Source organism: Emys orbicularis, chromosome 10, assembly GCF_028017835.1.
Source record: "Emys orbicularis isolate rEmyOrb1 chromosome 10, rEmyOrb1.hap1, whole genome shotgun sequence".
In the NCBI taxonomy this organism is placed as follows: Eukaryota; Metazoa; Chordata; order Testudines; family Emydidae; genus Emys; species Emys orbicularis.
Genome location: NC_088692.1, coordinates 40,151,251 through 40,176,371, shown reverse-complemented (window position 1 = coordinate 40,176,371; position 25,121 = coordinate 40,151,251). Strand labels below are relative to the sequence as shown.

The window sequence follows — 25,121 nt, the reverse complement described above, 5'->3', positions numbered from 1 at the left end:
GGTTTAGCAGGCCAATGTTCAAACCACTGAGCTATCCCTCCCGCCTTAACTTCTCTAATATAAACCCACATTGGCTATGCTCTGTCTTCAGGACTCAGAATTTCTGGGGTAAGCATTGATAGAAGCACTAAAAGTTTTTGTAGGTCCAAGGGCTCTAGTGTCCCATCGCTGGCCATTGGAGATACTTGCTATAGAAGTTGCGGAGTGGCCATATGCAATTATAGGAAATCTCATCGTATCATCCCTTTCATAAATATATCAAACTCATCCTTAAAATGGGTGCCTGCACTACTCCCCTTGGAAGGCTTTTCCAGAACTTCATTCCTCTGATGGTGAGAAACCTTTATCTAATTTCAAGCCTAAACTTATTGATGGCCAGTTTATATCCATTTGTTCTTGTGCCAACATTGGCTCTTAACTTAAATCACTCCCTCTTCTCTCTCTCTCTCTCCCCCTGATATTTATCCCTTTGATATATTTATAGAGAGCAATCTTATCTGTCTTCATCCTTTGTTTTGTTAAGGAGCTTGGTTTGTTTAGCCTAAGTCTCCTTTTGTAAGGTAGGTTCTCTATTGCTCTGATCATCCTAGTAGCCTTGTCTGCACCTGTTCTGTTTAGAATTCATCTTTCTTAAACATGGGAGACCAGAATTGCACACAATATTCCAGATCAAGTCTCATCAGTGCCTTGTATAATGGTAACAAGTCTTCCCTATCTCTACTGGAAATATCTCGCCTTATGCATCCTAGCATTGCATTAGCCTTTGTCAAGGCTGCATCACATTGGTGGCTCATAGTCATCCTGTGATCGACCAATACACAAGGTCTTTCTCCTCCTCTGTCACTTCCAACTGATACGTCCCCATCTTATAGCAGTAATTCTTGTTGTTAGTCCCTACATGCATGACATTGCACTTTGCACTATTAAATTTCATCCCATTTCTATTACTCTAGTTTTCAAGGTCATCCAAATCTTCTTGAATGATATTCTGATCCTCCTCCATATAGGCAGTACCTCACAACTTTGTATCATTTGCAAATTTTATTAGCACACTCCCGCTTTTTGTGCCAAGGCCATTAATGAAAATGTTAAAGTGTTTAGCTGTCCCACTTCTTCCATTGTTTTCGTTTTATTTATATATCTAAAGAACCTTTAACTATTGGTTTTAATTTCCTTTGCCAGGTCCAATTCTCTTGGCTTTTGGCAATTCTCACTTTTCCCCTACACTTTCTGACCTCCAGGAGATAGCTATCCTTGCTGATCCTTTCCTTCTTCCTTGCCTTGTAGGCTTTCTATTAATAATCTGTTTGAGACACTTGTTCATCCAGTTGGGGCTGCAATTCTTCCCTACAAATGTTTCTCCTTGCTTGGGATGCAGGCTTCAAATAGTTTCTGGAACTTTGACTTAAATCATTCCAAGCCTCCTCCACATTCAGATCCTTGAGTTCTTCAGGCCTGTCCACTTCCCTAACTAATTCCCTTAATTTTTTTAAGTTTGCTCTTTTGAAATCAAGGACCCTAGTTGCAGACCTATTTTTGTTTATCCTTCCATTTAGTTTAAATTGAATTAACTTATGATCACTCAAATTAAGGTTGTTCTCTATATCCAGTTCTTCTATGAGGTCCTTGCTACTTACCAATACTAAATCTAAAATGGCATCACCTTTTGTTGGTTCAGTGACTATCTGGTGAAGAAATCTGTTTGGTATCACATCCAGGAATATCTGGGTCTTATGTTTATTAGTAGCACTTGTCCTCCAATCTATATCTGGGAAATTAAAGTCTCCCGTAATTGCATAATTCCCAGTAGCTTTTATTTCATTAAAAATATTAGAGGCCTCTCTTCATATCCAAATTGGATCCTGGGGGTTTGTAGCAGCCCCAAGCACTATTCCAGTCTGTTACCGTTTTTCCCATAGTGATTTTGACCTAAACAGATTTCATTTTATCCATTCCATTACTTCTAATTTCTTTACAGTCTTCCTCATAATTAATATACAATGCTAATCCACCACCTCTACCTTTATTTTTGTCTTTTCTTAACAGCACATATCCTTCAATATCTGTATTCCAGTCATAACTACTTTCTACCATGTTTCCATTATCCCTATAATATCTGATTTCACTTACTGCACCAGTAGTTCTAGTTCCTCCATTTTGTTACCCAGATCCCTTGCATTGGTTTACAGACATCTTTCTTGTTTCTGCTTGGCTTCACCCAGATTCCTCACCCAATTAGGTACAGTCATTTTACTGTCAGTATTGCCTATTTGGCTGTTATTGTCATTGGTATTGTCACTATCTTTCCTTCTGTCATCTATTCTCCTACCCTCTGTTGTTCCTTTCTCCATTGCTGTATTCCCTTTTACTTGATTTTCCTTCCTCTCAATATTAGAATCAGATGTGGATATTACATGAGAATCTCCCAACTGTCTCAGCCGAATTCCTACTTTAAAGCTCTTTTAATCAGTTGTGTAAACATCATCCTAGAAGTCTATTTCCCTTCCTGCTTAGGTGGACTCCATCCCATGAGAACAGTCCTCTGTCTGTTAATGCCTCCCAATAGTGGAATGTCCCAAAGCCCTCTTTATAGCACCATTATTTGAGCCATCTGTTGATCATCATAATCTGGTCTTGTCTTCACTCTCCTCCACTAGGGACAGGTAGAATCCCTCTGAAGATCACCTGAGCGTCCATTTCTTTCAGCACCTTCCCAAGCCTGGCATAGTTTTCCTTGTTGTGTCTGAGCAAGAATCTAGCAGTATAATTTGTTCCCACATGAAAGACAGTCAATGGATTCTTTCCTGCTCCCATTAGGATCCTCTTCTACCTTAGGACCACATCCCATATCTAAGCTCCTGGCAGACAGCACACCCTTCTGTTCTCCAGATCAGCTCTGGTGACAGGCCTGTCTGTTGTTCTTTGTAGGGAGTCCCCAGTGATGTAGACTTGCCTCTTGTTGTTGGCATGATTGTCTGGCCTTCCCTGTTTTGTTCTTTTTGGCTGCAAGACTTCTTGTTGTCTGTTCCCACTTGCAATCTTCTGCGAGTTGTCCTCTATCCTCCTGGGTCTCTGAACTCTGGCTAGCTCCATTGTCTCTTCCCCTCTTCTTGGACTAGCCACTCTTCTCTTCTTTCTTGCTCTCCCATTTTCTGTTACTGCCTGCTTCTCCCCTTCATTTTCCAACTCAGCAAACCTGTTCCTCAGCTCTATTTCTCCTTCACTAGCTGGTCTTTTCCTCTGCCTTATTCTCGTAGTCACATGCTTCCATTGTCCACTTTCTTTATCCAGCAGTCTATCCTCACAGTTCCCTGGTCCAGCATGCATCTGCAATTCATGATGTTTCCTTTCAGCCTCCTCTCTCTTTCTCTCCATCACCTGCTCAAATCTCTTTTGAAACTCAGCCATGGTTTCTAGCTGCAACTCCAAACCTCAGATCTTCTCTTCCATCAGCTGTATCAGGTGGCACTTCATACACACAAAGCACCTTTCCAATACCTCTCCAGAATAATGTACATTCCCACAACTTCCATATCCAGTCATCTTCACTGTCTTTTCCATTCCTTGGGTCACTACCACTGCTGCCTCTATAGCTGCCATAGCCTTCCCTACTAAGCTACTGTGAAGAAGTAAAAAAGAATCCCAAAAACCAACCAAAAACACACACCCCCAGCTAAATCCCCCATTCAGACTCCTTTGTTTTCAGGTGTTTGTTGGCTCCTGTGCTGTTTGCTGGCCTGTGGGCTGCTTTTATAGGCCAGCTGAATTTTACCTTGCTGGTCTCTTCTACTGCTGGCTCTAACTCTTTCTCTTTTCCCCTTCCATAGGCTGATGAGAGTCTTGACTCTAAGATCTGTTTCTATGATATTGAAATGGACACAGTCACACTCTTTGATTTCAAGGCTGGACGAGGGGATGGTGGAGCCGTGCCCTCCTACTCTGGACAAGAACCTGAAAAGTAAGAAAACTTCATTTTGGAAAGTCTGGCTTGTGGCTTTAGGATAGGAATCTAAGGCCTGGTCTACACTGGGGGGGGGTGTCGATGTAAGATACGCTACTTCAGCTATGGGAATACTGTAGCTGAAGTCGACATATCTTATTCCGACTTACCTCCCGTCCTCACGGCGCGGGATCGACGGCCGCAGCTCCCCCGTCGACTCCGCTACCGCCGCTCGCTCCGGTGGAGTTCCGGAATCGACGGGGAGTGCGTTCAGGGATCGATATATCGCGTCTTAACGAGACTCGATATATCAATTCCAGATAAATCGATCGCTACCCGCCGATACGGCGGGTAGTCTGGACGTACCCTAATTTACCAAAACAAGACATTCCTTGATGCTGGAAGAACTCTGCACAAACTAGCGAGTTGCTCTGCTTTAACTAAATTTATTTTTTTAACTGATTTTACTTAAATCGGGGCAAAAACTGTGTAGATAAATCTTGTTGGGGCTTGCTTTCTCTGCCTTTTAGTGGGACATTTTGTTGATAACCACATTTATCCCTGTTATTACATATGTAAATTTGAAATAGTAACAGAATTATGGCTGACTAGTGTCTAGAGACATCACATTTTATTTTCACAGAACGATTGGACCTCTAAATTCTTGCTGCCCAAGTTTACAGTGGTGAGGAGTGTTGTGAAGATTGCATGCTCAGACCTTAAAGAGAGATTAGTGACTTGTGCCATACACATTGCATTCTCAGAATAGTATGCCAAGTATGTGGGGACCCATCCACTTCCCCAAGCAGAGTCTAGAGTGAAGGAAGGGAATGGGAGGGCATCCTGGAGATCCTAACAAAGGAAAAGCATAACATCCAGATCCTTATCAAAATGTTTTCATTTCAGGGAAAAACTTGAATGAAATGCATGCATTTACATCTGTTTAATTTAATGTTTTGGTTTTCAAACTACACCATCTAGTAATAAGTAATAGGTTAGAAATTTTGGTCACAAGGCAGTGGCATGCAGTGAACCGAGAGTGAGGCTCAGAATATGGTGGAATGATATAGGTCCAGATTTCTATTTAGCCCTTCAGAAATGTACGTTGTGGTTCCTCGGTTGTGCCAAGCCACTTTTGAAATACAGGCTTCTGTCTTCAGCAATCGTTCCAGTAGGTATTACAGACAAGCATGCAATTATTGACATCAGCTCTGAAAAATGAGAGGTTCCTGGGAGTGCCCAGCTTATTCGTGAATGCACAGAAGGCAGAATTTGAGTCCCTTAGGTTTTAGTTAGTCATCCAGATAAATACAGCAACAGGGCAAATTTGAGGATGGTGGAAGCTTTAAACTGTAGCATTCTGTTCAGCCTGGCACAGGTCACTGTAAAACTGGAGGATTTGTGTCAGCTGGTATGCAAGTAGAGAAAACACATTGGCATCATCTGACATTTATGCTTTTGGTGTGTAGCATCCTGAAATGAGAGTGAGAGCATCAAACAATTAAAAAAGCAATAATAATAATTAATAAATAACCCACTCTGCTTCCCCCTTCCCCTCCTCCTGAAGGCAACAAAATCTCTTCCAGTGTCACTGTTGCAGATTTTTCAGATGCAGCCCAGTGTGGCAGGAGCCATTCAGATTTCAACCTTTTGCCAGGATTCTTTTGCAAGATGTAAGAATGACTAGTGCGCTAAAAACTTAGCAACCCTCCACCCCCCAAATTCAAATGTTTCAAATGGGGAAATCTGATACATTGTGGCAGTAAAATCTAAAAACTCCCAATTTTTCACATAAACCATAATCTTGTTTTGTTTTTGAGCCTAGGGATTAATTGTCATGAGTTAGATTGTGGAGAGAGGTGTTAAGGTGTCTTTCTGCTTTGTTTTAAATCCTTCCCTTCCCCCTCTCATTCTGGGGGCACCGGTAAAGGAGAAAAATAATTACTGCTGAGGCCTCTGTTTTCTCTCTCCCTTTACACTGATGCTTAGCATTTAGGGTCATGCTTTGTTTTCAAAGCACTATGCAAACATTAATTAACCCTCACAGGTATTCTGAATCTACCTAGGATTTTATATGGCCCTGATCTTGGTGCTATGTAAATGCCTGAGGTATGCAAGTAAGTGTTAGCTCCCATTTTACAGATGGTGGAAGTGAAGCATAGAAAGTGATTGACTTTCCCAAGGCTGCACAAAACGTCATTGGCAAAGCCATGATAAAAATGCGGGAGTTCCTGGCTTACTGCTCTGTGCTCAGTCCACTAGACCACAACACCTCGCTGTTTTTTTTAAAATGCTGAGTTTAGTACTTGTGAAAAGTGCTAATTTTGACACACCTAGAGAAGTCTCCTATTTGCAGCCTGAGTACTGAGTAAGCAGCTGCAGCAGTGCTGGCTCCCTCATTGTGTCTCAACTTCGACATAAAGGAACCACCTCTCTGGATCAGAGGGCAGATCTGACTTCATGGCAGGTTCATTCCTTGATCTCTTGGCTCAGATCCCCAATGATGGTACATATTTTGTTTAGTTTTGTGCAAGAGATATGGTCTCTTTTCCATCAAGAACAGCAACTCATTTTGCATAGGCCACCAAACAGCCATCAGATCAGACCTCTTGATTGCTACTGAGCTGGATTTGAACCCGTGACTTAGATGGGTAAGACACTACATGTATGTCTATACTGCAGCTGAGAAGTGTAATTTTCAGTTTGCATAGACATACCTGCATTAGCTCTGACTGAGGTAACATGCTAAAAATAGCAGTGAGGCCATGGCAGCTCATGCAAATCACCTGAATAAGTACCTAGGGCCTCTGATGGGTTTGTACTCAGGTGGCTAGCCTGAGCCACTGCCCATGCCACCACAGCCACACTGCTATTTTTAGCATGCTAGCTCTGAATGAGCTGGCGCATGCATGTCTATCTGAGTGAAGAATTACACCTCCCAGCAGCAGTGTAGATGTATCCTTAGTGTTTGCTGATTGGCTAAATGTTTATCTGCATTTGTGGTATCATTAGCTTTTATACACGGAAATGTTTAATGTTCCTGGTATTTAAAAAACAAAAACAAAAACAAAAAAAACCAGGACAAACTAAAAGTGGTGCAGTGTCAGATAGATAATGTGCTAATGAAATGCTGTTTAGGAGGCATTGAAAATTGTGATTTGTACAGTTGATGTTGAAATGCAGTAGGTTTTATATTTGATGAGTAAGTTCAGATAAAGGAGGCTGTTTAACTCCTGTACTTCTCGCAGGATTATTCAATAGAATCATAGAATATTAGGGTTGGAAGAGACCTCAGGCGGTCATCTAGTCCAATCCCCTGCTCAAAGCAGGACTAAATCATCCCAGCCAAGGCTTTGTCAAGCCGGGCCTTAAAAACCTCTAAGGATGGAGATTCCTCCACCTCCCGAGTAACCCATTCCGGTGCTTCACCACCCTCCTAGTGAAACAGTGTTTCCTAATATCCAACCTAGGCCTCCCCCACTGCAACTTGAGACCATTGCTTCTTGTTCTGTCATTTGCCACCACTGAGAAGAGCCTAGCTCCATCCTCTTTGGAACCCCCCTTCAGGTAGTTGAAGGCTGCTATCAAATCCCCCCTCACTCTTCTTTTCTGCAGACTAAATAACCCCAGTTCCCTCAGCCTCTCCTCGTAAGTCATGTGCCCCAGCCCCCTAATCATTTTCGTTGCCCTCCGCTGGATTCTCTCCAATTTGTCCACATCCCTTCTGTAGTGGGGGGGCCCAAAACTGGACGCAATACTCCAGGTGTGGCCTCACCAGTGCCGAATAGAGGGGAATAATCACTTCCCTCGATCTGCTGGCAATGCTCCTACTAATACAGCCCAATATGCTGTTGGCCTTCTTGGCAACAAGGGCACACTGCTGACTCATATATCCAGCTTCTCATCCACTATAATCTCCAGGTCCTTTTCTGCAGAACTGCTGCTTAGCCAGTTAGTCCCCAGCCTGTAGCAGTGCATGGGATTCTTCCTTCCTAAGTGCAGGACTCTGCACTTGTCCTTGTTGAACCTCATCAGATTTCTTATGGCCCAATCCTCCAATTTGTCTAGGTCACTCTTGACCCTATCCCTACCCTCCAGCGTATCTACCTCTCCCCCCAGTTTAGTGTCATCTGCGAACTTGCTGAGGGTGCAGTTCATCCCATCATCCAGATCATTAATAAAGATGTTGAACAAGACCGACCCCTGAGGCACTCCGCTGGATACCGGCTGCCAGCTAGACATCGAGCCGTTGATCACTACCCATTGAGCCCAACAATCTAGCCAGCTTTCTAGCCACCTTATAGTCCATTCATCCAATCCATACTTATTGTGACAAAGTTCCTCCCCTGCCTTGGTGGGTCCTGTGCTTCTTGGTGGATTTGCTCGCCTCAGAGATTCACAGCAGCCTCCAGTTTGGCCACTTTTGCTAGTGGCTCAAACCTGCCGTTCACTCAGCTAACCTCATCACTGGCCAGCATGGGGAAAGGGAGGAGAACAATCCCCGCAGTCTCTGCTGCCCACCTAGTGGGTCGGGGGATAGGCCAGGGACCTTCCTCTCTGGTGGGACCCACAGTCCAGGTCACCTCCTCTTGTCTCGAAGTGGGAGTTGAGGAGGATGGGGGGAACCCGGGCCCGCCCTCTACTCTGGGTTCCAGCCCAGGGCCCTGTGGATTGCAACTGTCTACAGTGTCTCTTGTAACAGCTGCGTGACAGCTACAATTCCCTGGGCTACTTCCCCATGGCCTCCTCCCAACACCTTCTTTATCCTCACCACAGGACCTTCCTCCTGATGTCTGGTAACGCTTGTACTTCGCAGTCCTCCAGCAGTACGCCTACTCACTCTCAGCTTCTTGTGCTTCTTACTCCCAGCTCCTCACACGCGCCCCTCACTGACTGAAATGAGGTCCTTTTTAAACCGGGTGCCCTGATTAGCCTGCCTGTCTTAATTGATTCTAGCAGCTTCTTAATTGGCTTCAGGTGTCCTAAGTAGCCTGTCTGCCTTAATTTGTTCCAGCAAGTTCCTGATTGTTCTGGAACTGCCCCTGTTACCTTACCCAGGGAAAAGGGACCTGCTTAACCTGGGGCTAATATATCTGCCTTCTATCACTCTCCTGTAGCCATCTGGCCCGACCCTGTTACATTATTTAACTTGCTGGCAAGAATATTGTGGGAGACCATATCAAAAACTTTGCTAAAGTCAAGATATATCACATCCACCGCTTTCCCCATATCCACAGAGCCAGTTATCTCGTCATAAAAAGCGATCAAGTTGGTCAGGCTTGACTTGCCCTTGGTGAATCTATGTTGACTGTTCCTGATCACCTTCCTCTTCTCCAAGTGCTTCAACATGGAGTAACCAGTCCGTTGTCTAATTCTGTCTCCAGGCTGCCCTGGTTTAGTGGGTGCTTTTCACCACCTCACTCCCCAGTCCTGTTGGCCTTGTGCTTCCTTGTCTTCTGGCTAGCTTAATCCACCTGACCTGCGTGTGCACAAGGAGCAAGTAGAAAGAAAGTTAGACTGATGAAATATGACCATAAGTCTCTGTGTTAATTGCATATTTCAGTCTGTATCTCAAAATGTTATTTGTGTGCTTGACTTCTAAGATGGTGATGTTTAAATTGAGAGTGTGATTCCCAATGCAGGGAGACATACTCGTGCTAGCTGTGATGGAGCTAATGGGGTAAAAATAGAGTGTGGCCATGGCAGCGCAGCCAGCCGATGGAGCTAGCAATCCCAAGCAGGGCCGCTGAGAGCGGGTTCGGGCCCCGGTGAAAAACATTTTTCGAGCCCCCCAGCAAGGGCAGATAGGCTAAACAGGGCCGACGAGAGGCGGGGGGGAAGCCGGGCCCCGGGCCCCCTTCCGGACAGCCGGACCCCGGTAATTTGTACCGGCTTCCATCCCGCTCGTCGGCCCTGACCGAGTACATGCCTATGGCTTTGGACAGGTACATGCTCTGGGAGGCCAGCCCCTTCTGTTGGTCGCACTGCCGTGACTACAGTCTGTTTTTAGTGTTGCTAGATCAATTAGAAGCCCTAAGGCCTTGTCTGCACACACAAATAGTTAAAGTGGTACAACCCCCCCACCCCTACCATCTCTTGGAGAGGTGAATTAAAAGACCTTTCCGTTGATGGAGAAAGCATCTACACTACAGTGGCACAGCTGCACCAATGTAGCTATGCTACTATAGTGGCTGTAGTGTGGACATACTCTTAGGCCTGGTCTACACTAGGCGTTTATGTCGAATTTAGTACCGTTAAATCGAATTAACCCTGCACCCGTCCACACCACGAGGCTATTTAGTTCGACATAGAGGGCTCTTAAATTCGACTTCTGTACTCCTCCCCAACGAGGGGAGTAGCGCTAAATTCGACATGGCCATATCGAATTAGGCTTGGTGTGGATGGAAATCGACGGTAATAGCTCCGGGAGCTATCCCACAGTGCACCACTCTGTTGACGCTCTGGACAGCAGTCCGAGCTCGGATGCTCTGACCAGCCACACAGGAAAAGGCCCGGGAAAATTTGAATTCCTTTTCCTGTCTGGGCAGTTTGAATCTCATTTCCTGTTTGGACAGCGTGGCGAGCTCAGCAGCACTGGCAACGATGCAGAGCTCTCCAGCAGAGATGGCCGTGCAATCCCAGAATAGAAAGAGGGCCCCAGCATGGACTGATCGGGAAGTCTTGGATCTCATCGCTGTGTGGGGCGATGAGTCCGTGCTTTCCGAGCTGCGCTCCAAAAGACGGAACGCAAAGATCTATGAGAAGATCTCGAAAGCCATGGCAGAGAGAGGATACAGCCGGGATGCAACGCAGTGCCGCGTGAAAATCAAGGAGCTGAGACAAGGCTACCAGAAGACCAAAGAGGCAAACGGACGCTCCGGATCCCAGCCCCACAGATCCCGTTTCTACGAGGCACTGCATTCCATCCTTGGTGCGGCCGCCACCACTACCCCACCACTGACCGTGGACTCTGAGGATGGGATATTGTCCACGGCCGGTTCCTCGGACATGTTAGCGGACGTGGAAGATGAGGAAGGAGATGAGGAGGACGAGGCAGTCGGCAGCGCTTACCAAGCTGATTTCCCCGACAGCCAGGAGCTCTTCATCACCCTTACAGAGATCCCCTACCAACCCTCCCCAGCATGTAACCCGGACACAGATTCAGGGGAAGGATCAAGCGGTAAGTGCTTTAAACGTATAAACCTTTATTTTTTACAAAACTTGAATATTAAGAGTAATAACAGTCTTTGATTCATGATTTCTTCCCCCTGGGCGCTTAGATAATCAGTAACAACTATTTATAAAAAAATCAAACACTGTCCGGTTCTGCATGATTGTGCTGCCCAAGCTGCTCCACTCTTTTGTCCCTGCTACTGCAGCTAGATCAAAATCCGGTCTATATGTCCGGGAATAGAGCAGTAGTCCTCGACGGACATCTCCACAAAGCTCTCCTGCAAGTAATGGGATAGCCTGTTCATCAGGTTCCTTGGGAGAGCGGCTTTACTTGGTCCTCCAAAGTACGAGACGTTCCCTCGCCAGGAGACAAGCAGGTACTCTGGTATCAGTGCCTTGCATATCATGGCTGCATAGGGCCCCGGTCTCTGCATGCTTTCTCGAAGCATCCTTTGGATCTCGCTGTCCGGGATCCTCATCAGAGTAATGTCGCTCATGACAACCTGCTTTGAATTAGGTAGGGGACTGTTAGTATTGGGACTGCTTGCAACAAGTTCCATAACAGAACTGTGACTGCTGGTTTACAGCCACGCGGTGGGGGCGGGAGAGGGCCAGCATCCAGGGATCTTTCCCTGGCACATCCGTGAGGGGGTGGGACAGGGCCAGAGTTCCTGCTTGGCCGATTGCTGGCAGCACAGACTGGCAGTGCTTTCAATGTGAAAGGTGGCCAGTGGTACTCCTAAAGTTTTAATCTGCAACAAGTCTACGGCTTACCATCTTTGCCTGCTACAGAGAGTACCGTGTCCTGCCCCGGTTCCCAGATCAGCAGTGCAAAAGCCCAGGCACTGAAGGCGAGGTTCGAAAATTCGACCTTGTCCTCAGTGCGCATGTGATAGCTGTGGTTCATGGTCTTGTTCACAGAGAAAGACTAGGTTCTTGTGAATCAAGGTTCTTGATTCACAACTACATTTATCTTTCGGAGGAATTCACTGCCTTTTCCTCATTCCCACAGCCACATCTGCAACTGTCTCCCAACCCAGCCTGGAATCACACTCCCAGAGGCTAGCGCACATTAGGCGGAGGAAGAAGAAGACGCGAGAGGACATGTTCTCTGAACTTATGGACTGCTCCCGAGCCCAGGCAGCACAGCATAACCAGTGGAGGGAGAATTTGTCCCAAATGCACCGGACACACATGGAACGTGAGGAGAGGTGGCGGCAGGAAGACCAGCAGGCAACTCAAACGCTGCTTGGACTTCTGAGGGAGCAAACGGACACGCTCCGGCGCCTTGTTGATGTTCTGCAGGAACGGAGGCAGGAGGACAGAGCCCCGCTGCAGTCTATCAGGAACCGCACTCCCCCGCCACCAAGTCCCATACCCCCCTCGCCCAAAGTCCAAAGAAGGAGGGGCAGGAGAGTCCGTGAAAACTCTCACTCCACCCCTGCAGACTGCTCAAGCACCAGAAGGCTGTCATTCCCCAAAATTTGAAAAGTCCTTTCCTGGCCGCCTCAAGCAAGCCCCCGTCCAAGTTTCACCCCCCAGTTTCATGTGTGGTTGTTAATAAAAAATACGTTTTTGTTCATTACTGTTTCAGTCATGCTGTTTTGAGGGAGAGTCTGTCTGCAGGGGGGGAAGGGGCTTGGTAATTGGACAGGACAGTCACCTTTAGCAGGCTACAAAGGCGGGGGCAGGTCCAGCAGCAGGGCACATACACAGTGCAGTGACTAGTTACCCTGGTCAGTCTGGGAGGTGGTTTTCATGTTCTGTGCGTGGGGGGGGGGGGTTGCTCTGTGACTTTGTGGCGGGGGAGGGCAGTTACAGATGTTATGCAGCAGTCCTTGTCCTGGATCACAGAGCCAGGCAGCAGGGGATCTGTAACCCTCCTCCCCCTGCCATAAAGTCACATAGCCCCCACATACACGCAGTCCCGCTCAGGAGGGCTGGCAGGCTCCGTTGAAACAACCAGTCCGCCACTACGAATCCTGTCATTCCTGGAGTTTAGAAGGATCATTTGCATCACTACACTACACCCGCTCCCCACCATAGTCTGCGTCCCAGGTTTAAAACATTCCCGCGAAAACAGTAATAAAGACAACGGTGTTCATTAACAAAATAAAACTGAATTTATTTTTTTGGAAGGGGGTGGAGGGGGTCTGTAACTGGAGAGGATAGTCATCCTTAACTGGGTAAAGAAACGGGGGCAGGTTTAGCTTCTCTGTACAGAAACTTAAAAGTCACTGGTTACCCTGCTCACTCTGGAACCTAGCTGTCAAAGCCTCCCGGATGCACAGCGCGTCCCGCTGGGCTCTTCTAATCGCCCGGCTGTCTGGCTGGGCGTAATCAGATGCCAGGCTATTTGCCTCAACCTCCCACCCCACCATAAAGGTCTCCCCCTTGCTCTCACACAGATTGTGGAGCACACAGCAAGCAGCTATAACAATGGGGATATTGGTTTAGCTGAGATCACAGCGAGTGAGTAAGCTTCTCCATCTCCCCTTGAGACGGCCAAAAGCACACTCCACCACCATTCTGCACTTGCTCAGCCGGTAGTTGAAGAGTTCTTTTTCAGAGTCCAGGGCGCCAGTGTAGGGCTTCATGAGCCAGGGCATTAGCGGGTAGGCTGGGTCCCCAAGGATCACTGTAGGCATCTCCACATCCCCAAGAGTTATTTTGTGATCCGGTAAGTAAATACCTTCCTGCAGCCGTCTAAACAGACCAGAGTTCCTGAAGACGCGAGCGTCATGAACCTTGCCCGGCCATCCAACGTTGATGTTGGTAAAACGTCCCCTGTGGTCCACCAGTGCTTGCAGCACCATTGAAAAGTAGCCCTTTCGGTTGATGTACTGGCTGGCCTGGTGGTCCGGTCCCAGGATAGGGATGTGAGTTCCATCTATAGCCTCACCGCAGTTTGGGAATCCCATCGCGGCGAAGCCATCTATGATGACCTCCACGTTTCCCAGGGTCACTACCTTTGAGAGCAGTACCTTGACGATTGCGTTGGCTACTTGCATCACAACAACCCCCACGGTAGATTTGCCCACGCCAAACTGGTTCGCGACAGACCGGTAGCTGTCCGGCGTTGCAAGCTTCCAGAGGGCTATGGCCACTCGCTTCTGGACAGTCAGGGCTGCTCGCATCCGGGTGTCATTGCGCTTCAGGGCAGGGGACAGCAACTCACAAAGTTCCAGGAAAGTCCCCTTCCGCATGCGAAAGTTTCGCAGCCACTGGGATTCGTCCCAGACCTGCAGCACTATGCGGTCCCACCAGTCAGTGCTTGTTTCCCGTGCCCAGAATCGCCGTTCCACAACATCCAGATGACCCATTGTCACCGTGATGTCCTCGGAGCTGGGTCCCATGCTTTGTGAGAGGTCTGTGCCCCTCTCAGAGTTCAGGCCCTCACCGCGGTGCCGTAGCCTCCTCGCCTGGTTCATCTGCATCTGCCTCTGGGAAAGGTGGATGATAACCTGCGAGGCGTTCACAAGTGCCACAACTGCAGCAATGGTCGCAGTGGGATCCATGCTCGCAGTGCTGTGGCGTCCGCGCTGTCACTGACCCGAAAAGTGCGCGAACTGATTTCCCGCCGGCGCTTTCAGGGAAGGAGGGCGGGAGTGACAGACGGATGACGACAATTACCCAAAAGCACCCTCAACCCTTTTTTTTTACCCAGAAGGCATTGGCGGCTCGACCCAGAATTCCAATGGGCAGCGGGGACTGCGGGAACTGTGGGATAGCTGCCCACAGTGCACCGCTTCCAATGTCGACGCTTTCCCCGTTAGTGTGGACTCACAAAGTCGAATTACTGTCCTTAGTGTGGACACACAAGTTCGACTTTGCAATATCGATTCCACATATTCGATTTAAGTGAAATCGAAATACCCTCGTAGTGTAGACATACCCTTAGACACCTTTATACCCGTATTACTGTTTCCACACTTGGGTTGGACCAGATAACTATTTCAGTTAAAAAACAAACAAACACACAATTAGCCCAAAAAGTCCCATTGGCACAAAAACTGTGTGTGGAGCAGGTCTCCGGCACCAGGAGGCTTCACATCTGAGGCCTGAAACAAAGCAGCAAACACAGGTGTCAGACCTGCAGGGTGTTCAGTGATTGGTATAATCTGGGTGATGTACTCAGGTCTGACCTAAGAATGGAAGAACTGTGAGATTCCAGCCCAAGGCAGGTAAGGCAAAAGGCCGACCACTGAGTTGGGTGCGCTCAGGATATGTGTACGCTGCAAGTGAAGATGTTGTTCTAATGCAGATAGGTCTACCCATGCCAGCTTTAATCTAGTTAGCCTGAATAGTAATAGTAGTAAAGACATGGTGGTATGGGCTAGGAGCCTGAGTGCTACTGGGGGCCCTGGGCACATACTTGGGTTCTGTGTCTGCACTACAGCCTGTGCAGCCATATCTTTACTCTATTGTTACCCATGCTAGTCCAATTACACCTTCATTTGCTGTGTAGACATTGTGACGGTGTACCCCATAAGTCTTCATGGGAATATGCTTATGAATATATATATATGATATAACTGGAATATGTTTTATGCTACATATGCCATGTAACATATCTATGTAAAGGTTATGATCTACTGAATACATTCCTCTTATTTGTATGCATGTATCATTTTTGTACTTGAAGTTAGGAATATTGGCTGTATACTTGCTTGATTTCTATTGAGAAAGGAATGTGCAAATTAAATGCCCAGTCAAGAACCACTTAAGCCAACAATGAACTCGAAGATGCCAATCCACATCGGAGCTTTCCCAGGAATGTGGCGTGGCTGGTAAGAAACTCAGTCATGCATGGACATGTGACTGGCCCATGTGACTCCAAAACTCCATCTTGGAGCTGGACTTTGCATAGGAGAGAGGAGGGGGTCTCCCCGCACAAGAGAAAGTCTATTTGAGCCTGTGGGAGACCCCTCCATTTGGTCTTCAGCTGGCTAAAGAGACATCCTGGGTCTGTGTTGGAGCAGACTGGTGTGTCTGGCTCAACAAGACAGGGAGCTGGAGTCCCAAGCTGGCAGGGAAAGCAGGGGCAGAAGTAGTCTTGGCACATCAGTTGGCAGTTCCCAAGGGGGTTTTTGTGATCCAACCCGTCACAGACATACTCTCAGAGAAAGCAGAGGCAGACGGACAGGCAGCTAGCCTCGTAATTGTGACAGACACTGAGGTTAGTCACTGCAGTTGGAGTCCTTGGTTCCTTTCCTGAACACAGCTCCCTCTGTGCTGACTTTGTTTGCAAAAGTTAATCATCATTACCTATCTCCAAGAAGAGGAGATACCAGAGGGAAGATGAGAAGGCAGTCAAACCAAGTCTCTTCCCTTCACTATTAGATTTTACTCCTCGGGGAACATTATGCCAAAAAATTCAAATTCTGCATCAAAAAATGCAAAATTCTGCATATTTTATTTATCAAAATAATCCAATATAATCATACCAGTTTCACTTATTTTGGTAATTTATTTAAACTACCGTACAGAAAAAAAATCACAATAACTGTTCAGCATTTCCTAAACACGAAAGTTAAGTTAAAAATACTTGGTAACTAAGATCCTGCATTCCAGTTATAATCCTAGATTTTCATTTAAATTACAGTACTTTTATTTTGGTGTTTGGTGTTCTGTAAAGTAGAATGTCACTTTAAATTGCTCAGACTTTCACACAAGAAAGTCATACAGTTTTGCTAATCATTGTCCTGCATTTTTTTGAATGGATAAGTAAAATAGATCCTGAGCTGTAATCTAACCCCATTGTACCTCTCTGGCACAGGAAAAAAGCGAGAAAGCGCATAGACCTTCCTTGCTGAGGATTCCATTACTCTCATTTACAGTAAGGCTTCTTTACACCACTCTGGCAAGGTAAAGGAGCCTTAATTGACTAAGAATGGGAACAATTAACTAACAATGGAAACATTAGCAGCCTGCCTGTTTAGTTGTTACATTTCTGCTCTGCCTCAGGGACAGATCCTGCTTCACATAGCCCTACATCTCCAAGCCCAGGATGCAGCAACAGTGAAGAGAGCGAGAGAGTGAGTCTCTCTCACTCATTCGCAGGCAGGCAGGTGCCCAACCCGACCCCCTTAACATCTCTCCATGGATGCACACATGCATGCCTAGCCTCTCTCCTCCCCCCTGCGGTGATCTTCTCTCTGCTGCTGGCTGCTCCAAGCAGATGCACCCGGGCTGCCACGAAAGGGGCGTGTGTTCCCCACAGATTTATTTTGCTCCCCCATTTTTCTGCGGGGGAGCCAAAAAAGCTGCAGAAGCCAGCAGGAAGAGGACTCTGAAGCCTCATCGGTGTCACTCACCCTCTTCAGACGAAGAGGAAGAGGCATCGGGCCCTTCAAGCCAGTTGCTCTCAGCCAAGCACGGAGAGCTCCTCCGGTATTGCCAACTGGTGCTTGGCCCCAGGGCTAGTGGCCTCTCCCATGGTAGTTCTGGAACCCCTGGGGGTTTCTGTGGGCACCTGAGACTCTCATCCAGTGCTCTATGTCAGGCGCGTCAGACAGGTGACCGTCTCCGATCCTCCCCTGGTGTCGGACACGGGGTCGGAGCGCAGTGCCCAGGAGCCTCCTACCGGGGTGGAGACTAACCCAGAGGTTGAAGTGGCACCCACTCTTCCCCCAGCCCCTGCCTCATCATCATCATTGTCTGATGAGGCAGTGGCGGGACCATCCCAGTCAGTGCTTCAGGACAATGCTAAGGCACATCAGGAGCTGCTAAAGCAGGTGGCAGCAAGCCTGGGCTTACAGGTGGAGGAGTTAGCAGAACCCTCCGATGGTCTGTTTGACATCCTGGCCGCGGTAGCCCTGTCCAAGGTGTCCTGCCACAGGATCAGAATATTTGTATATTCACCCTGCCCCAAACTCCTTCGTGGTATCTGTGGTCAACAAGAGAGAGAGACAGGTGCAACCTGGCCCGACTCCCAAAAATAAAGATGGCAAGAGGCTTGACTTGTTTGGGAGGAAGGTTTATTCATGTGCCAGCCTCCAGCTCAGAGTGGTTAAACACCAGGCCGTCCTTGGCAGATATGATTTTAATGTTTTTTAAATTGTCAAGTTCGCAGACGCACTGCCCAAGGACTCCAGTTCCTGGCTATCCTCGAGGAGGAAAAAATGGTGGCGAGAGCCTCTCTCTGGTGTTCCTGGGTTCGTTGGGTGGTGAAGAGGTTTACTTTAGCCACAGCTCCCAGAGTCTCAAGTCTCCCCCTGGGTCTCAACACGTACTGTAGGTAGGACATTCTGAGTTCTCGGAGTTTGTCCTTCCCACATCTCCTGGACTAGGTTGAGGATTCCCTGAGGCCGTCTCCCATATAGGAGCTCGAATGGGGAGAAGCCTGTAGAGGATTGTGGGACTTTCCAACTGGCAAACAGGAGGGGCGGGGGATCAGCTGATCCCAATGGTGGAAGTCTTCTGGCATAAACCTTTTCAGCATCTGCTTCAGGGTTCGGTTGAAGCGTTCAACCAGGCCATCCATTTGCGGGTGATAAATGGAGGTACAGAGGCTCTTTATTCTCAAAAGCTCACAGACCTGTTTCATCAAGCGGGATGTGAAATTGGTGCCTTGGTCAGTGAGAATATCCTTGGGAACTCCTACTTGAGCAAAGGCTTTCAAAAGTTCCGTGCAATAGTCTTTGCATTGGTGTTATGGAGTGGGATCGCCTCTGGATAGCAAGTCGCATAATCAGCTATCACCAATAGGTGTTTGTATCTGGTGGTACTCTTTTCCAGGGGGCCGACAAGGTCTATCCCAATTCATTCAAAGGGGACATTGATGACAGGGAGAGGGACGATGGGGGCTTTCATCCCCCTTTTGACCTGACTTGGTGGCATTCCAGGTAGGAGTCACAGAAGTTTTTAACTTCTTGATGTATGCCAGGCCAGAAGAAGCGGTCTAAGATCCGAGCGAGAGTTTTCTCCTGTCCAGGGTGGCCTGTGGAGCGGATGGCATGGGCCAATCGCATGACTTCTCGCCGATGCGGCCGAGGGACAAGGAATTATGAACGGATTTCCCCCATCTGATGGTCCTTTTCCAGCCAATATAATCTTTCCTCTTGGAGCTCAAAGTGGGGATACTGCGTAGCTCAGTGGGGATCTACAACCTCACCGTTAATCACTGGGAGTTGTTCATAAGCATGGGTCAAGGTCTCATCCTCCCTCTGGTCCTTCACAAAATCCATCTCTCGGGTCAGTAACTCCCCTTCCAGGAGCGGGGTTTGTAATGTCTCCTGATTGGGCGGATCTTCCCGCAGCACTCCCTCTTAGTGGGAACCCCCTTCCCTGGGGTCCTGCTTCTCACCTACTCCCGCCAGGGTCACGGGCTGGGGTTCCCTGCCTGCCCTGGTTCCCTCGGACCTATCTTCCCCCAGGTACTTGGCCCCCTCACCCTTCCTGGCTTCTCGGCAGGGCAGTTGCTTGAGGACCCCAGACTTTATGTTCGGGCTGGGGTTGGAGGGCCTGGGGCTTCTCCCGGGCTCCTAGCCCTGGGCTCAAGGGCAGGCTGGGCCCCTGATAAGTGGGGGGGCCTTGGTGAGTACCCTGTCTAGTTTCTGTCTCCCCTGGCTGGCTTCCCCCTTCTGTCAAGGGACCCCTCTGGAGTCAGAAGTGGGGGTTAGAGCCATCTCAGCTGCCAGATAGTTTTCCATCAATCTCACAGCATCAGTAAGTGACTCTTTTCGATGTCTGTGTACCCAGTCCCTACCCCCTTTCAGGAGGATTTGGGCAAACTGCTCCACTAGGATGAGTTCGGCCACCTCTACTCTGGTCTGCCCTTTGGGCTTTAGCCATCTCCAACCTAGGTCTCACAGTTTCTTATTGACAATCCGGGATTGGGCCCCTGGAGGGTCCCTTTCCCCACAGAACCTCTGGCGGAAGGTCTCCTCAGTAATGTCGAGGTAGTCCAAGATGGCTGCTCTGACCTGGGGTTAGTCTTGGGCACTCCCTGTATCCAGTCCCCAGTATGCAGCCTGCGCCGGTCCCATTAAGTAAGGTGCCAGCAGGATGGCCCACTGGTCAGGGGGTCATTGAGCAGCCGTAGCCATCTGCTCAAATGTTGTCAGAAAAGCCTTGGGGTCGTCTTCAGGGCCCATCTTTGTGAGCTTCACGGGTACCAGCAGGGCTCATGGGCTTGGGCCCGGGACCCCTGGGACTGCATCAATGCTACAACTTGTTGAACTAATCTTTGCTCTTGTTCCTGTTGTTGGGCCCCTAAGTCCCAAACCAGTTGCTGCTGCTGGGCGGCCATTTGCTGCAGGAGTTGTTGCTGCTGCTGCGCCACCTGCTGCTGTTGGTTCTCGGTTATCCATTTCAACAATTGTTCCAACTCCATTGTTGCTGGCTGACAAGCCCACGTTGTTCTAAACCAGGCTGTTTGGCCACCTAGGTCAGTCAGTCTCCCCTTCTCTCAGGGGTGGGATCGAATGCCCGCGTTCTCCACCAGTTGTAATGGTCTCCACTCAAGATCTGGTTGGAAAGCGTGGCCTAGTGGTCAGGGCCACAACCCAGGACTGCCAAGGGGGGTTCTGGGGAGGGGAGTGTAACGATGCTGCCTTTGGTGGGACACAACTGAGAGTATCAATTCAGGACAAATTGCTTAGAGCAGGGCAGTTACAGCCCAAAGCTGGAGTTCCTTTACTATTAAGGCACACCAAATCAGCCAAACAGAGGCCTTGTGGTTAGCCGGTGGGGTAAAACCAAAGTCACACAAGCAATTTCCTTAGACACTCCAGTTTCCCAGTATCACCACCAGCAGCCACTTCTTATGGGGATGAATGGTTATGAACACCAATACCCCAGTAAGAGGGAAAAAAGGTTCTCCCGATCCCAAAGGGCCAAGCCCCAGACCCAAGTCAATATACAAATCAGATCTTACCCACAAATCATGCTGATGCCAATGCTTTAGAATCTAAAATCTAAAGGTTTATTCATAAAAAGAAAGAGATATAGATGAGAGCTAAAATTGGTTAAATGGAATCAATTACATACAGTAACGGCAAAGTTCTTGGTTCAGGCTTGTAGCAGTGATTAGAAGACACTGCAGGTTCAAATCAAGTCTCTGGAGTACATCCACAGCTTGAATCGGTCTTTCAGTCCTTTGTTCAGAGCTTCAGTGTAGCAAAGTCCCTCCAGAGGTAAGAAGCAGGATTGAAGACAAAATGGAGGGGTTTCCAGGGCCTTTTATATTCTTTCTTTTGTGGGCAGGAACCTCTTTGTTCTCCTTTGCAAAATCACAGCAACAAGATGGAGTTTGTAGCCACCTGGGCAAGTCACATGACTCAGTTTGCAGGCGGCAGCCATTGCTCATATACTACCTTGAACGTCCCAGGAAGACTTCTAATATGTGGATTGGAGTCTCCCAAGGTCCATTGTCAGTTAAGTGTTTCTTGATTGGGCTCTTAATCTGCAAATTCCTTTCTCAAGAAGCTGACCAGATGCTTCACTAATGCTACTTAGAATCAAACACATGGAGATACAGGTACATAGGCAATATTCATAATTTCAACTACAAAAATGATACACACATACAGATAGCATAATTATAACCAGCAAATCATAACCTTTTTATAGACCCCTCACACAATAACCTTTGTACAATATTTGCTGCAAATATATAACAGTGGTTGCAACAATGATCTATATGGTCACAGTTTATGTCAGTAATGTCACAGGAAGCCTAGGCCCTCCCACTCCACTGGGCTCCGACCCAGGGCCCTTTTAGCTACCAGTAACCTGTCAACCAAGACTACTTAAGGCTGTCCTCCCTGGGCCTCTTCCTCTCGTCTCCCACTCTGGGGTCACCTCAGTCGAAGACCTTCACCTGATGGGAAAATCCAAAACCCAAGTAAGCCAGAGGGAATCACCACTGTCCAGTGCCACAGGATACTTCCCTCTCGGCTTGTCTCTGTGGACGGTCCTCCCTTTCCTCCCTGAGGGCCCCTTTGGGCAGCTGCGTCAGAGCCTTTAGGTTTCACTCTGCTCTGCTCTGCTCTGCTGGAACTGTGGGCTGCAGGTCTGCTCACCTTCAGTGCTGCTTGTCAATTTTGCTAATTCGCTACCTTTCAATTCCTTCAGCAAATGGAGCATTTGCTGCAGGTGTGCCGGGGCAGGGTTGGCTGAGCCCAAAATGAGCCCTTAAGCCCTTGTTGCTCAGTGTGGGGTTTGTACACCCCAGCACAGAGCCCTATCATAACAAGGGCAAGGGCTACAAGTGCCGCCAGGGCCACTAGTCGGGCTCAGCCTTGCAGTCGGGTTTGTCCTGTTTCCCTCGAGGGAACAAACGGGCATTCTGAGGGTGCGCCTGAGGGCGACATGCCAGTCTGCAAACTGGATCCTCCCCCTCTTTGTTTTGCCAACCGCCTTTCTTGTTTCCTCCCTGCTTGGGCCACAATAACTACAGACCGGTGGGTCCTCAGCACTGTGGCAGTGGGGTACGCCCTGCGTTTATTTCTATCCTTCCCTCCCAGCCCCCTTCCCCATCCCTCTTCAGGGACCCTTCTCATGAGCAGCTGCTCGAACAGGAGGTACAGGCCCTTCTACAAGTTGGGGCTGTGGAGGAAGTCCCCGCGCATTGAAGGGGAAAAGAGTTCAATTCCCAGTAGATTCTCATTCCGAAGGCCAAAGGTGGTCTCCACCCCATTCTAGACCTGTGGGACCTCAACAGATATCTCAAGAAGTTGAAGGTTTGCATGGTTTCCCTAGCCTCCATTACCCCTTCCCTAGATCCAGGAGACTGGTATGCCACCCTCGATTTGAAGGACGCCTATTTTCATATATCAATATTCCAAGGGCACAGACATTTTCTGCGTTTCCAGGTGGGGACCACTCACTACCGGTGCTCCCTTTGGCCTTGCAACAGCATCAAGGGTGTTCACCAAATGCATGTCAGTGGTGGCCGCTTACCCCAAATGTCAGGGTACACAGATCTACCCGTACCTCGAAGACTGTCATAAATATAAAGGAAAGGGTAACCACCTTTCTGTATACAGTACTATAAAATCCCTCCTGGCCAGAGGCACAAAATCCTTTTACCTGTAAAGGGTTAAGAAGCTCAGGTAACCTATCTGGCACCTGACCAAAAGGACCAATAAGGGGACAAGATGCTTTCAAATCTGGGGAGGGGGAAAAGGCTTTGTTTTGTCTGTTCTTTGTGCTTGCCGGAGACAGATCAAGAAGGCAAGCAATCCAACTCAATTAGAATTAGTAAGTAATAATAAGGAAATGCATTAGCTTACTTTTATTTTGGCTTGTGATTTTCCTTGTCTAGAGGGAGGTTTATCCCTGGATTTGTAACTTTAAGGTTTTGCCTAGAGGGGAGATCCTCTATGTTCTTGAGTCTTTTGTTATTCTGTAAAGTACTTACCATCCTGATTTTACAGGGGTAATTCTTTTACCTTTTATTTAATTAAAATTCTTCTTTTAAGAACCTGATTTTTTTCATTGTTTTAAGATCCAAGGGTTTGGGACTGTGTTCACCTATACCAATTGGTGAGGATATATTCTCAAGCCTCCCCAGGAAAGGGAGTGTAGGGGTTTGGGGGGATTATTCTCAAGCCTGCCCAGGAAAAGGGGTGTAGGGGCTTGGGGGGATATTTGGGGAAGGTAGGGCTCCAAGTGGCCCTCCCTAAATGTTTGTTTAAATCACTTGGTGGTGGCAGCGTTACCTAATCCAAGGTACAAGGAAAGATTTGTGCCTTGGGGAGTTTTTAACCTAAGCTGGTAGAAATAAGCTTAGGGGGTCTTTCATGCGTGTCCCCACGTCTGTACCCTACAGTTCAGAGTGGGGAGGGAACCCTGACAAAGACTGGCTCGTCAAGGGCCACTCCAGGTCCCAAGTCCATTGCAGTGTCAAAGTGCTGCAGGACTTGTGCCGAGCTCTGGGCCTGTTGATAAACAAGCAAAAGTCAATGGTAGTTCCGGTCCAGAGGATAGAGTTGATCAGCACGGTGCTAGACTCTACCGAAGCCAGGGTGTTTCCACTACAGGACAGGTTCAATTCGATGTCAAAGCTAATTGCTAACCTCTTCGTGCACCCAATCACCACAGCCAGAGTCTGTCTCAGGCTGCTAGGCCACATGGCAATGTGCACCTGCGTGGTCCGCAAGGCTCAAAATGCGGCCCCTCCTGCTGTGGCTGGCAATGGCCTATTCCCCGTCCAGAAATCACCTGGACAGGGTTGTCGCGATCCTGTGCAGTGTACTCACCTCCCTAAAGTGGTGGTTCAACCCCAGGAGGGTGATGGCAAGGGTGCTGTTCACGAATCCTCGACCCTCGATCTTGCTGATATCAGATGCCTCAGACCTTGGATGGGGGGCATATATTGGGACAATGTGGAAACCTGGTCCCCGCTGGAGGGTGCGCTGCACATAAATGTCAAAGAGCTCAGTGTCATCCGCCTAGCTTGCAGGGTCTTCCTCCCCAAGTTGTTGGGTCAAGCGGTGCGAGTCCTGACAGACAACACGGCCTCTATGTTCTATGTGAACAGGCAAGAGGGAGCATGGTCATCGGCTCTTTGTCAGGAAGCCATCCATCTGTGGGATTTCTGTATCCAGCATGGAATCCACATGGAAGCGGCACATCTCCCTGGTGTTCACAGCACGCTGGTGGACCGCCTCAGCAAGTCTTTTTGCTCTCACCACAAGTGGGAGCTCCATCCTGAGGTCGCCAGGATGCTCTTCTGCAGGTGGGGAACTCCCTGAGTGGATCTGTTCGCCACCAAACAAAACAGGAAATGTCGGCATTTCTGCTCCCTGAAGGGTCTAGGCTATGCATTTCAGATACATTTCTCCTGTCATGGGTGAGCGATCTGCTGTATGCTTTCCCGCCAATCCCTCTTATCAGCAGAGCCTTGTCAAAGATCAAAAGGGACAAGGCTCGAGTCATCATGGTCGCCCTGGCGTGGCTTCGCCAACACTTGCTCATGGACCTAGGTGTGGCCACCCCGTGGCCACTGCCCGAATGCCCAGATCTCCTATCCCAGGACCATGGTTGGCTCCTGCACCCG

The 25,121-nt window shown here is 48.3% G+C and overlaps 1 protein-coding gene across 1 annotated transcript in view; it reads left to right on the top strand.

Annotated features, from left to right (window-relative positions):
• IFT140 (intraflagellar transport 140) overlaps window positions 1-25,121 on the top strand; it is a 242,819-nt gene that overhangs the window by 121,357 nt on the left and 96,341 nt on the right. Inside the window, 1 exon segment of the mRNA XM_065412296.1 lies at window positions 3,828-3,981. Coding sequence (XP_065268368.1) covers window positions 3,828-3,981 — 154 coding nt within the window.